The sequence below is a fragment of the Dromiciops gliroides genome, chromosome 5, assembly GCF_019393635.1.
Source record: "Dromiciops gliroides isolate mDroGli1 chromosome 5, mDroGli1.pri, whole genome shotgun sequence".
Taxonomy (NCBI): domain Eukaryota; kingdom Metazoa; phylum Chordata; class Mammalia; order Microbiotheria; family Microbiotheriidae; genus Dromiciops; species Dromiciops gliroides.
This window is the reverse complement of record NC_057865.1, coordinates 225,413,337-225,425,680: the sequence shown is the minus strand read 5'-3', so window position 1 is coordinate 225,425,680 and position 12,344 is coordinate 225,413,337. Positions and strand designations below refer to the sequence as shown.

The 12,344-nt window shown below is 41.5% G+C and overlaps 1 protein-coding gene across 5 annotated transcripts in view; it reads right to left on the bottom strand.

Annotated features, from left to right (window-relative positions):
* The window catches only part of RBMS2 (RNA binding motif single stranded interacting protein 2), a 112,724-nt gene that overhangs the window by 53,099 nt on the left and 47,281 nt on the right, over positions 1 to 12,344 (bottom strand). For 4 of the 5 annotated variants that reach the window (XM_043969409.1, XM_043969410.1, XM_043969411.1 and 1 more), the window contains exon 1: positions 553 to 692. In XM_043969409.1, coding sequence (XP_043825344.1) covers positions 553 to 618 — 66 coding nt within the window. In that variant the 5' untranslated portion in view covers positions 619 to 692. Of the gene's footprint in view, positions 1 to 552; positions 693 to 1,729; positions 1,793 to 12,344 lie in introns of those variants that run through there. The other variant, XM_043969413.1, reaches the window with a different exon arrangement.

Genomic DNA, 12,344 nt, shown 5'->3' with positions numbered 1-12,344 from the left:
GCTTTAACTGGAGAGGTGTCATCACTCCAGCGCCTTCCTTACAGGATAAAGGAGCTAAGTCTGAAAGGCAATGTTGAGCTCACACTAGAACTGTCCTGATTTTACTAAATATTTTCAGTCATTTAATAAACTGGTGGCTACGATAAGAAAGCTTGGGGGGCAGGGGTGGGGGGAGAGGGGGAAGGGAAGAAATGGTTAAGCAACAGGAGAAAATAACCTTCCCAGGCAGTGGGGGACAGGGCCCTGGATGACAGATCGTCTCAATAGGGTGCTGGCACATCAGGAAGTCAAAGTTACTTCATTCCCCAAAGACACAAACTTGCAAGACTGATTTCTGATTTCCATTTCTCCACCTCCCTCTGACCTTACTTAGATACAGGGACAGAAGATCCCTGGAAATCTTAAACCAGATGACAAGAGGGGACAGTACGCAAGGAAAGGGGCAAACAAAAATCTCTTTCCCTTTTCAGAGCAAAACGCTAAAGCCAAGGACATTGCCAGATCCCAAAAAAGGAAGTAGCTTGGTTCTGGGGGGAAAAAGCTTTTCCCTACCTTCTTGTTGCTCTTGTTATAGCCAAAAGTCGTAATCCCAGGCCTGGAAGGCACAGAGAGCAGCATTTTGTCTTTAATGTTAGAAAGCAGGGAGGGAGAGAAAAAGGGAGGGAGGGAGAGAGAGGGAGAGAGAGAGGGAGGGAGGGAGAGAGAGGAAGAGAGAGAGGAAGAGAGGGAGAGAGAGAAGAGGGGAGGGAGAAGGGGGAGGGGGGAGAGAGAGAGAAGGATGGGGGAGAGAGAGGAGGAGGAAAGGAAGGGGAGGAGAGAGAAGGAAAAAAAGAGAAGGGGGAAAAGAGAGGGGAGGGAGGGAAAGAGAGAGGGAGAGAGAGAGGGGGAGAGAGAGAGAGAGAAAGAGAGAGAGAGAAGAAGAAAAAGAAGGAGGAGGAGGAGGGGGGGAGGAAGGGGGGGGGATGGTAGAGCTAGGGCAGCTGGTTTACGTCACCAAGGGAAGTAAACCCAGAGCCTGGCTGGGATACTTCCACTGGGTCCTAATGCCCAGATTTTTTTTTTTTTAAAGGAAAAACAGAAGGGGAAGAGGTAATTCTAGAAAGAAAGGTTTATACCAATCTCTTCTATGCCTAGACCCCACTATTATTTCAAGATACTTTTCCTTTTAAAGACTTTCTTCAGGGACCAAGTTCTTATTCTGAAAGGGAAAAGGGCAGAATGAGTACATTATGTTTGAAGCACTGAGCTCCAAGGAAGGGTTTCATAAATTGCTTCTAGACTTTATAGGTGACAACTGGGACACAACTCTGGGGAACAGGCTACCAACAGCTATCCTGAGAAAAGTAAGGTGGCTGAGGGCTTCTCCTCTGCCTTATATTCAAAGTGACCCCAATAACTCACTAACTCTTCCCATAAGAAAGCAGGTAAAGAGGCAGACACACAGAGAAGGGAGCCAGGATCCGAACATGTGAAAAAAGGCTTTGCCTCCCACTTAACTAAATGTCATCAGGCAGATGCATTTTTCTGGTGTATTATACAGCTCTACTAGTGCTCATCACTGTCACTTCATGCTCAGCTATGGCTCTATCAGGAATCTCTGTATCAGGCTAGCCTCCATCACAAAAACTTGGTGTCTCTACCTGGTAACAAAAAGCTGGCTCTTTCTTCTCTGCCACTTCCCCTAGCCCAGAGATTTAAAACTGTAGTTGAAATAGGGATATTCACTCACCAAAGTTGGAACCCAAATTGACTTTCATAAGTTTGAGGTGTTTTCTCCAAGAGATCAGAAGAACTGTAAAGAAAAATCATCATTTACAAATTACACTGGACAGGGTAAGAAAACCCCTGTTAAGGTCGACAGAATAGGAAGTTTTCGAGTCAAGGATCCAAGAAGGTTAAGACAGCACTCACCTCTTATGACTCCCAAACCTCACAGGAATGTCCTTGTATAGCAGTAATTGACAAAAGAAAATTGCAGTTTCACTTATAGACTGGATAGGGGAAGCTCGAGAGTTATAGATTAATCCTCAGTACCCTCCTACTGGGGCCACTTCAGCTACTTTCTTAAGGCCTCCCTGCAGCCCTCATAAGTGTTCTCTTGGGGCATACCCTCATGCCTGTCTTTTCTGGCCTGGGGAGATGACCAGGCCTAAGTTGCGTAAGTGGTTGCCTGCCTTTTGACTTGGTCCAAGTTCTAGTTTTCTTCTTGCCTCTTTGTCATGATTGTGGGATAGACAGCACTAGTGAACGGAAGAAAATATCCACATATACCCCACCCCCAATCTCCAACTTTCAGCTTGAAATGGACAGGAAGTGCCTGCTCAGTTCAGGGGACACAGGAAGGGTGGGAGCAGGCTGACTGTGGGAATATCAACCAGGACTGGAACCACAGCAGCAGCAAGAAAGGAGGGACAGAAACACTTCTTAGGCTTCCTGCATTAGGAAAACAAGCTCATTTTCTCCTCCTTTACTTAAACAAAAAGCATTTAGTTAGAACCAGGAGCTAGGGATACAAACACACGGAGATTCATTCCCCAATCATCTTAGAGGCAGCCAAAGTCACAAGAGCCTAATCAAGAGCTTATTTTATCCTCTCAAGAAGTGTCTGCACAGCACTACCTCCTTGGGTCCCTTTTCTAAGAAAGACACATTCCCTGTGCCCCCAGTCTCATCAAGGTGATTCATCAATTTGACAAGAGACTCTTCTGATCAACTCCCATTATATTTATGTGCCAGTCCAATTCTTTTTCGGATCCATTCCTCAGTCACGAAATATTATAGATGCTTTCTCAGAAACGTCACCATTCACTCACCCCAACCTTTTTAGGTGCCAAAGTTTTTCTCAACTCTAAAAACTCTAGCGTCTTTAGCACTATGGCCCTTAACACTGTGATGCAGAAACCCCACCACTGAAACTCCTATGATCACAGGACAAGCAATCTCTCTAATTTAATTTTAACTTCATGTATTATAAGTTTTTTTTTTGTCCAACTCCACTTTAGCTCCTACTGATTTCTCTTTTCTTTCTTTCTTTTTTTTTCTTCAGGGCAATGAGGGTTAAGTGACTTGCCCAGGGTCACACAGCTAGTAAGTGTCAAGTATCTGAGGCTGGACCCGAATTCAGGTCCTCCTGAATCCAGAGCCAGTGCTTTATCCACTGTGCCACCTAGCTGCCCTGCCTACTGATTTCTCAAGATTTAAATGTGGCTGTATATTATACCATTTCTGTCCAGACCTAGAACCCCGAAATACAGTTTTCATCTAAATAGATTGTGCTTGGGATTGGGGGAAGGTGGGGGGAGGAGGCAGGCAGTGTTAGGTTGAACAAAATAAGAATCCATTCTAAAAAAGAAAGTTTCCAGGTTAGGAGTATAACATTGAAAAACAGTGAAGAGTCTTATTCCAGACCACCACCATCACTACTCACTAGAAAATGCCTTTTTAAAAAATCAAGAATACTAAAGAACAGACATATTCCAGTAGAAAATGAAAATACACTTTTGTTATGTGGGCCTAACTCAGTCCCGTGGAAACGAGTAGGATTGAGCTAACAAGATCTATTTCCTTTGTGCATATTATAACACAGATTTGGTGCTTTGGAAGTGAAAGTTTCCTAAATACAATCAAAAGTTGCAGGAACTAGTGAAAGATATAATCCATCCTGCACACTGCCGCCAAAGTAATCTTTTTTTTTGGGGGGGGGGGGCGGGGCACTGAGTGTTAAGTGACTTGCTCAGAGTCTCACAGCTAGTAGGTGTCAAGTGTCTGAAGCTGGACCCGAATTCAGGTCCTCCTGAATCCAGGGCCAGGACCTCATCCACTACACCACCTAGTTGCCCCCCAAAATAATCTCTATAAAGCATAGGTCTGACAATGTCATTCGCCTGCTCAAGAATCTTCAGGGGTTCCCCACTGCACAGAGGATGAAATCCAAACTCTTCACAGCATTTACAGACCTTGACAATATGGCTCCAGAGAATGCCTCTCAACTTGTTTCAGGCTATTCTCCCTGCATGAACTTTAGGCCAGACTGGTCTGCTCAGCCTTCTTCTCCTTCTTCTATATTTCTGCATATGCTGTCCTCTACTCCTCTTAGAATCCTTACTTTCCTTCAAGAATCTATTCAGGGAACAAATTGTACAGGAACCTTTCCTGATCCCCTAAATTGTTGCTGTTTTTCAGTTGTTTCAGTTATGTTCCTCTCTTCTAGACTCCCTCTGGGATTTTCTTGGAAAAGATATTGGAATGATTTGCCATTTCCTTCTCCAGCTCATTTTACAGATGAAGAAACTTGAAGCAGAGGGTTAAGTGACTTTCCCACGGTCATACATCTAGTAAGTAACTGAGGCCATATTTGAATTCATGAAGATGAGTCTTCCTGATTCCAAACCCAGTGCTCTATCCACAGTGCCACCTAGTTGCCCATCCTAAATTGTCAATATTCTCTCTCTCTCTCTCTCTCTCTCTCTCTCTCTCTCTTTTGTTGCGGGGCAATGGGGGTTAAGTGACTTGCCCAAGGTCACACAGCTAGTAAGTGTCAAGTGTCTGAGGCCAGATTTGAACTCAGGTACTCCTGAATCCAGGACCAGTGCTTTATCTACTGTGCCACCTAGCTGTCCCCTCAATATTCTCTTAATCTCTCCCTTCTCAAATCATCTTGCATTTAATTTGCTGTGTAGAGATTATGTTTTTTCCCCCCAATCCCTCTCTCAGCAGAACACAAACTCTGTGAAGGCAAGAATTATTTTTCTTTTTCTTATGTTTGGACCTAACTTAGTACCTTAAAATTCTCTGCCCCACCCCCAGATCTGCATGGGACTTTTCAGTTGCAGGGACACCTCCTGATGTGAAAACTCTACAACTACAGAACAATGTAGATTGGCTACCTGTCCATAACTCCTAGTGTTAGAAAATTGCCTGGGGCATTGAAAGATTAATTGTCTTGGCCACAGTAACAGCATGTGTCAGACCCAGGAGTTGAGTCTTCTCAGGTCATCCTGAATCCAAGACTGGCCCTCTCTCTACCCATTATCCATACCATACCATCCTACCATAGTAAGTCCTTAATAATGCTTGTTAAACTGATTGAATATAGAAATCCAGGGATCATACCAGCACAGTTACTCTACTCTGCCTCATAATCAGCAGTGTGGATTATTTGGGAATTCTGTGCGTAACTTTCAGTTTTCTGGAAGTAGGAGGAAAATCTCTTATCACTAGCACAGGAAACAGAACCGATATAGACCATAACAGCCCTGAATCTCAAATCTAATTCTTTAGAGGTTCTTTAGAGGGCTATAATTTTCATCCACCCAAGGGAGGAAAAACAAAAACCCAAAAAACCCCCGCCTCTCTCAGGTATCCTAGAATTTGCCTCTAGCTTTCTGTGCAAAGGACTTTTGGGCTACTTTTTGATTTACAGCTGCCTCAGCAACACCAGACAGAAAGAAAATCCAGGAACATGCATAGAATACACTAGCTTTCAAGTCTACCCATCAAGTAAGTTTGGGGTCCCAAAGTACAAGGGAGTTCGGTGTTTGGATTGCCTAGCCTAACATGAATCATGTCAAAGTCTAAAGTCACATCCTTGAATTCATTTTATAAAAAATAAAGCATGTGGGATTATGTGGTTAAATTGAAAAAATCAAGCTAGGGAACAATCTCATTTCCTCATACATGTATATCTTAACTACCCTTCTGCCTTGACTACCACATGCCCATATGTCCTAAAACTTGACCAATTTTCTTCACTCACTGCTCACAGACATAAGGGTCATCAGTAGTTATAAAGGAGAATTTTAAAAACTGGGGTCTAGGGGCAGCTAGGTGGTGCAGTGGATAGAGCACCAGCCCTGGAATCAGGAGGACCTGAGCCCAAATCCGGCCTCAGACACTTGACACTTACTAACTGTGTGACCCTGGGCAAATCACTTAACCCCCACTGCCCCACCAAAAAACCCCCAAAAAACAACATCAACAAAAAAAAAACAACACCTGGGGTCTGAGGCATATCTCCTGGGAAAAATGATTTGTCTCAGATACAATGAGGGGGCATATGATTTCCCAAGGAGATTAATATTCTTAGAGGTGAGACTCTGGATGAAACAGAGAGATTTCAGGGCAGCTAGGTGGTGCAGTGGATAGAGTACCAGTCCTGGAGTCAGGAGTACCTGAGTTCAAATCTGGCCTCAGACACCTAACACTTACTAGCTGTGTGACCCTGGGCAAGTCACTTAACCCCAATTGCCTCACTAAAAAAAAAAAAGAAACAGAGAGGTTTCCAAAATTCAGAGGAGTGTGTTGCAGGGCTAGGTAACAATTTTTCTTCTGTAAAATTTCTGCCACCCCACCATTGGCCCCTAGGTTTTCCATCTGGGCTGAGAAGTCAGCCTGTATTACCTGCAGATGTGCTGGACTCTAGCCAGCCATTCAACAGGGGCCAGACTGATGTGGAACATGTGTCTGGGAGCAGTCAGATGCAGCCAGTTTGCCTTGGCCCACTGACAGCATTAGTGAGGCAATATGGATATATAGCTCATGGACCTGAACAAGAATGCTGACTGTACTAGGAGGTCAAACGCATATAGGAAATACGATGATGACTTTTCAGGACATTCCATATAGATTATCTTTCTTACTGTTGATTGGCTTGGGTTTTTTTTTTGTTTTTTGTTTTTTGTTTTTTGTTTTTTGTTTTTTCGGGGCAATGGGGGTTAAGTGACTTGCCCAGGGTCACACAGCTAGTAAGTGTCAAGTGTCTGAGGCCGGATTTGAACTCAAGTACTCCTGAATCCAGAGCCGGTGCTTTATCCACTGCGCCACCTAGCCACCCCTGTTGATTGGCTTGTAAACCAAAAAAGTTGGGGGAAGTCCAAAACACAGGATTCAAATAAAGTTATTTTGGCTTTGGAGAGAAGCATAGAGAGATTTACATATCAACTTCATGCAACTAACATTTTCAAATGCTGTATCCTACAACAAAACAAAGTTCTGTCCTGCCCTCTTCTGGCCGCCAAAGTAATAGCTAAAATAATCTAAACAAAACGTACAGAAATTGGAGGAGTCAGAGGACTAGATCAACATCTATAAAACATCTACTTTAGGCCAAGTACTGTGGTGGCACCTAACGACACAAAACCGAAGAATAAAACAATCCTTACTTTCTATGGGGGAAGACACCGACCCTTATATAGCTATCTCTCCATTGGGAACTGAGTCTATGAAACCAAGACTGTATACCCACACTACTGACAGGCTTTTCAGTTCTTCAGAACCAGAGATTTAGAGCAAATCTATCATGGATGCAGGAAACTTCTCCAAGGCTGAGTCCAGAATTTGGTACTAAGTGGACGAGAAGGCCCAGACCCTATGCATAACTGGAATGCACTCTACTGATTGCAATGTTATTCTTGGCCCCAGACTAAATCTTTAGTCCTTTGAGTCACCAATCCTGTTTGACCACAGCTATTAGAATTATCTAGGCCATTCCAATTAGATCCCCAAATTGAGTTCATTTAGGGTATCAAGGATTTGAAGAGGCAGGACACTGAGGAAGGGCAAGATAGCTTCTTTTTCTTCCTCCCTCCCCTCCCTCTCCCCTCCCCTAGACAGCAGGTAATCTGATATAGGTTATATCTATATATCTATATATCTATACATATACATATAGATATATATCTATACACAACATATATATATATATATACACATAATAACATTAATCCTATTTCTGCATTAGTCCTGTTATAAGAGAAAAAATCAGAGCAATGATGAAAAACCTCAAAATAGAAAAAAAACCCAACAGCACCAAAACCAAAAGAAATCGTATGGTTCATTCAGCATCTATACTCCACGGTTCTTTTTTTTTTTTTCCTGGATTTGGAGATCCTCTTCTATCATGAGTTCCCTGGAACTCTTCTGTACCATTGCATTGGTGAGAAGAATCTAGTCCATCACAGTAGATCAACACTCAATGTTGATGATACTGTGTACAATGTTCTTCTGGTTCTGCTCATCTCTCATCAATGCTGATAGTCTTTTTTTGTTTGTTTTTTTTTTTGTTTTTTGGTGAGGCAATTGGGGTTAAGTGACTTGCCCAGGGTCACACAGCTAGTAAGTGTTAAGTGTCTGAGGCCAGATTTGAACTCAGGTCCTCCTGAATCCAGGGCTGGTGCTCTATCCACTGCGCCACCTAGCTGCCCCGATAGTCTTTTAATAGTATAACATACATGACTGAACAAGTTGTGGTATATGAATGTAATGGAATACTATTGTGCTATAAGAAATAATGAACAGGCAGATTTCAGAAAAACCTGGAAAGACTTAAGTGGACTGATGCTGAGTGAAATGAGCAGAACCAGGAGAACATTGTACACAATAACAGCAACATTTATTGTGTGATGATCAGCTGTGATAGACTGCTTTTCTCAGCAATACAATGATCCAAGACATTTCCAAAGGACTCATGATGGGAAATGCTATCCACATCCAGAAAAAGGACTGTGGAATCTGAATGCAGATTGAATCATATTATTTTTCTTTTTTCTTTCTTGAGGTTTTTCCATTTTGTTCTGATTCTTCTTTCACAACATGACTAATGTATAAATATGTTTAACATGATTGTACAAGTATGGCCTATATCAGATTGCTCAATTTCTTGGGGAGGGGAGAAGGGGAGGGAAGGAGGAAGATTTGGAACTCAGAATCTTATGGAAATGCATGTTGAAAGCTATCCTTATATGTAACTGGAAGAAGATAAAATACTATTAAGGGGGAAAAGTGAAGAAAATATTAATAATGCAGATTATGCTTAAAGAGGGGTGTGTATGTGTGTGTATATATATATGTATGCATGCATGTATGTGTATATACATACATACATATATATATAAGGGAAAAAACTGATAAACATTTACTGGCACACCCTTGTCTTGGGGCCTCACAGAACTGGAGCTACCCTTGGGGTAGGAAGTCCTGGCAAATGAATCTTCAGAAACCAATGCGACTAAAGGCATATGCTACAATTTAGAGGTGACCAGGCAAAAATGTGAAATAGACCATTCTTCAGCCATTCCTTCTTTCTTTTCTGTTTTCTTCCTCATCCCCTTATCTGGAATAAGCTAGGGGCTACTGATGCTATCTAACGACATATTAAGAATTTCTATTTTTTTTAAAACTTAGTGGTATTTTGTTGTGTTTTGTTTTTTCTAGTTGCATATAAAGATGGTTTTCAGCTTTTATTTTTGTGGGATTTTGAGTGGCAGGTTTTTCTTCCTCCCTCCCTAAGATAGTGAGCCATCTGATATAGGTTATATTGTACAGGAAGGTTATGTGACTTGCCCACGGTCATATAGTTAGTGAGTGTTTGAGGTAGGATTTGAACTCAAGTCTTCTTGTCTTTTTTTTTTTTTTGGTTGGATGGAACATAGCTAATGAGGAAATATGTTCTGCCTGATTTCATATGTATAATGGTAATTGAAGTTCTTGCCTTTCAATGGGTGGGGGTAGGGATAGATTGAGGGAAAGAACTTGGAACTGAAAAGAAAAAGAAAATTTAAAAGAAAAACAAACAAACATAGAATGACCTCAAAGCACTGAATTACATCTCATGTAGATGCAGCTCCACAGGCAAATATTAATGGGAATTCAATGATAGGGTCACAAATGGAAGCATCTAGAATTTTTCTTCCTTTATCCACTTGAAGGGCATTACTTCAGAGAACTATGCTTTATGCTGAAAGAGGATTTGACTTTCATTTTTATTACTTTAATGTGTCTCTAAGGAAGTCAATTCCCAGGAAAACTGGAGAAATACTGCCACCTCCTGGGCACAAACAGATCTTGCCCCTTCAGAATATTGTTTCTCAAAATGATTTGATCACATGAACACTTTAGGGTTTGAAATATGGAAAGCTACAAAATGTTACAAAACCTACAAATTCTGGTCATGGGGGCAGGGAGGTGAAATTAGGATGTAGTTAGTAGTGTGGTGGAGGTGTGGTAATGGTAATGGTGGTAAATCTTAAAAGAAATTAAAGTCAGGGCAGCTAGATGGCGCAGTGGATAGAGCACCGGCCCTGAAGTCAGGAGTACCTGAGTTCAAATCCGGTCTCAGACACTTAACACTTACTAGCTGTGTGACCCTGGGCAAGTCACTTAACCCCAATTGCCTCACTAAAAAAAAAAAAAAAAAGAAAGAAAGAAATTAAAGTCTATATCCATAAAAAAATTATTCCATATAAGTCCAAAATTAAAATGCGTTGCCTCAGGAGAAAGGTTCTATATCACAGGGCATATTTAGAGACTACACAACAACTTGTCTGGGATATATAATGTGTTATAATGTGTGCATACACATATACACATATATACACACACATATATATGTGTGTATATGCATGTATATATGCTGGACCAGGTAAACTTGGAAGTCCCTTTCAGCTCTAAAATTCTATGATTCTATAAGTATTTTGGCATAAAGTAATACATTTAATATTTTTAAGGAGAACGACAATATTATAAAAATCTAAATTCTCAAGGAGTCCTTATAATTTGGGGCACTGTGCCTTTAAAAAACGTTTGACCAACATATAATAGGCTTTCTGAAATCCAGTTCTTTGTGTATTCCTTCTCTTCTCAAGACTCTCCAGGAATATAAGACTGAAGCCATCTGCTTCAACTCCTTTTCACTTTTCTTAGAGTCCTTCTTTTCTCTCCAGTCTCAAAGTATCAGGTGTCCCTCTTTCATGCGGGTAATCCGTCTAGCCTTACCACTGATTCCACCCCTTCCCATCTCCTTTAAACTTTGTCTCTCCCCCTCGAAAAACCCCTTTTCCTTATCCTAGACAAATGTTCTGGTCTCTCCACTCCCCCCAAACCCCTCCCCGCAACAAACAGACAAAAACCTTTTCCTCTACTCTGCCACTCCTTCTTAACTACTCAGTCTCCTCCTTTGCACGTGGTTCCATTCTCATACCATCTTAGAAAGGAGCTCTTTCTAAGATTAATGGCCTCCTTATTACTATATCAAATGTCTTCCTTGCTATTCTCATCCTCTTTGAACTCTCTTTGGTGTCTTGACATTGCAGACTACCCCATACTTTGAAATACCCTCCCCTCCATTAACTTCTGTGACAATATACTTTCATGATTCTAGTATCTCTTCCTTTCTGTTTTACTGGTTCAGTTTAATTCAATAAATGTCATCTTCGTATCCCTTAAAGGTACCTCAAGTTTCTATTCTTGGGCCTTTTCTATCACTCTCCCTTGGTGATCCCATCCTCTCACATTATTATAAATATCACCTCTATGCAGGTGACTCCCAAATCTATATACCCAACTACCAACTTCTACTTGAAGTTCCAGTCCCATATTTTTGACGCCCAATGGCAGTTTCCACACAGAGTGAGGCACCTCAAACTCAACAAAGGCAGTATAATATAATGGAAAGAGCAAGGAATTTGGAGGAAGAGGGGCTAGTTTCAAATATCATCTCTGTTACTTACAATGTAAGTCATTTGAGGCAAGTCACTTAATCCTGTATGGATCTCAGTTCATTGGACTGGGTGATCTTTAAATTCTCTCCCAACTCTGACTCAAACTGAATGCATTTTCCTGTCTTTCTTTCTAAATTCTGGTGCTTTATCCACTGCGTCACCTAGCTGCCCTGGCTGGAAAATTATTTCACCCTTTTTTGGTCCTTTTTTGGGTTCTGCTGCTCTAGGGATTGTCTTATGACATTATTTAAAGGTATTTAGAGAGGTTTTGGGGAGAGCTCAGGCAAGTCACTGCCTTTGCTCCACCATCTTGGCTTTGTCCCCAGTGTTCGTCTTTTTTTTACAACTGCGACATTCATAACTTATCACCATATTACATGATAAATATATTTATCCAAAATAATTTATTAAGAGATACAGTAATAGAGAATTTAGAGAGAAAGACAGGAAGATGCATTCAGTTTGAGCCAGAGTTGGGATTTATCTGAATACTTTCCTTTTTTCATTTCTTACAGAGCAATCTATCCCATTATCTATTACTGTAGTTTGTCTAACTAACCTCAGGGTCACTTAGGTTTGTAACATAGGAATCACTTTGACAACTACTCCTCCCTCACCCCGTACTTACCACATTTCCCATACTTAGAAGTCCTTCAGGGGCAGCTAGGTGGCGCAGTGGATAGAGCACCGGCCCTGGATTCAGGAGGACCTGAGTTCAAATCCAGCCTCAGACCCTTGACACTTACTAGCTGTGTGACCCTGGGCAAGTCACTTAACTCCAATTGTCTCACCAAAAAAAAAAAAAAAGTCCTTCATGTCCTTCCCTGACACTCTCTATGATTAAAGTGA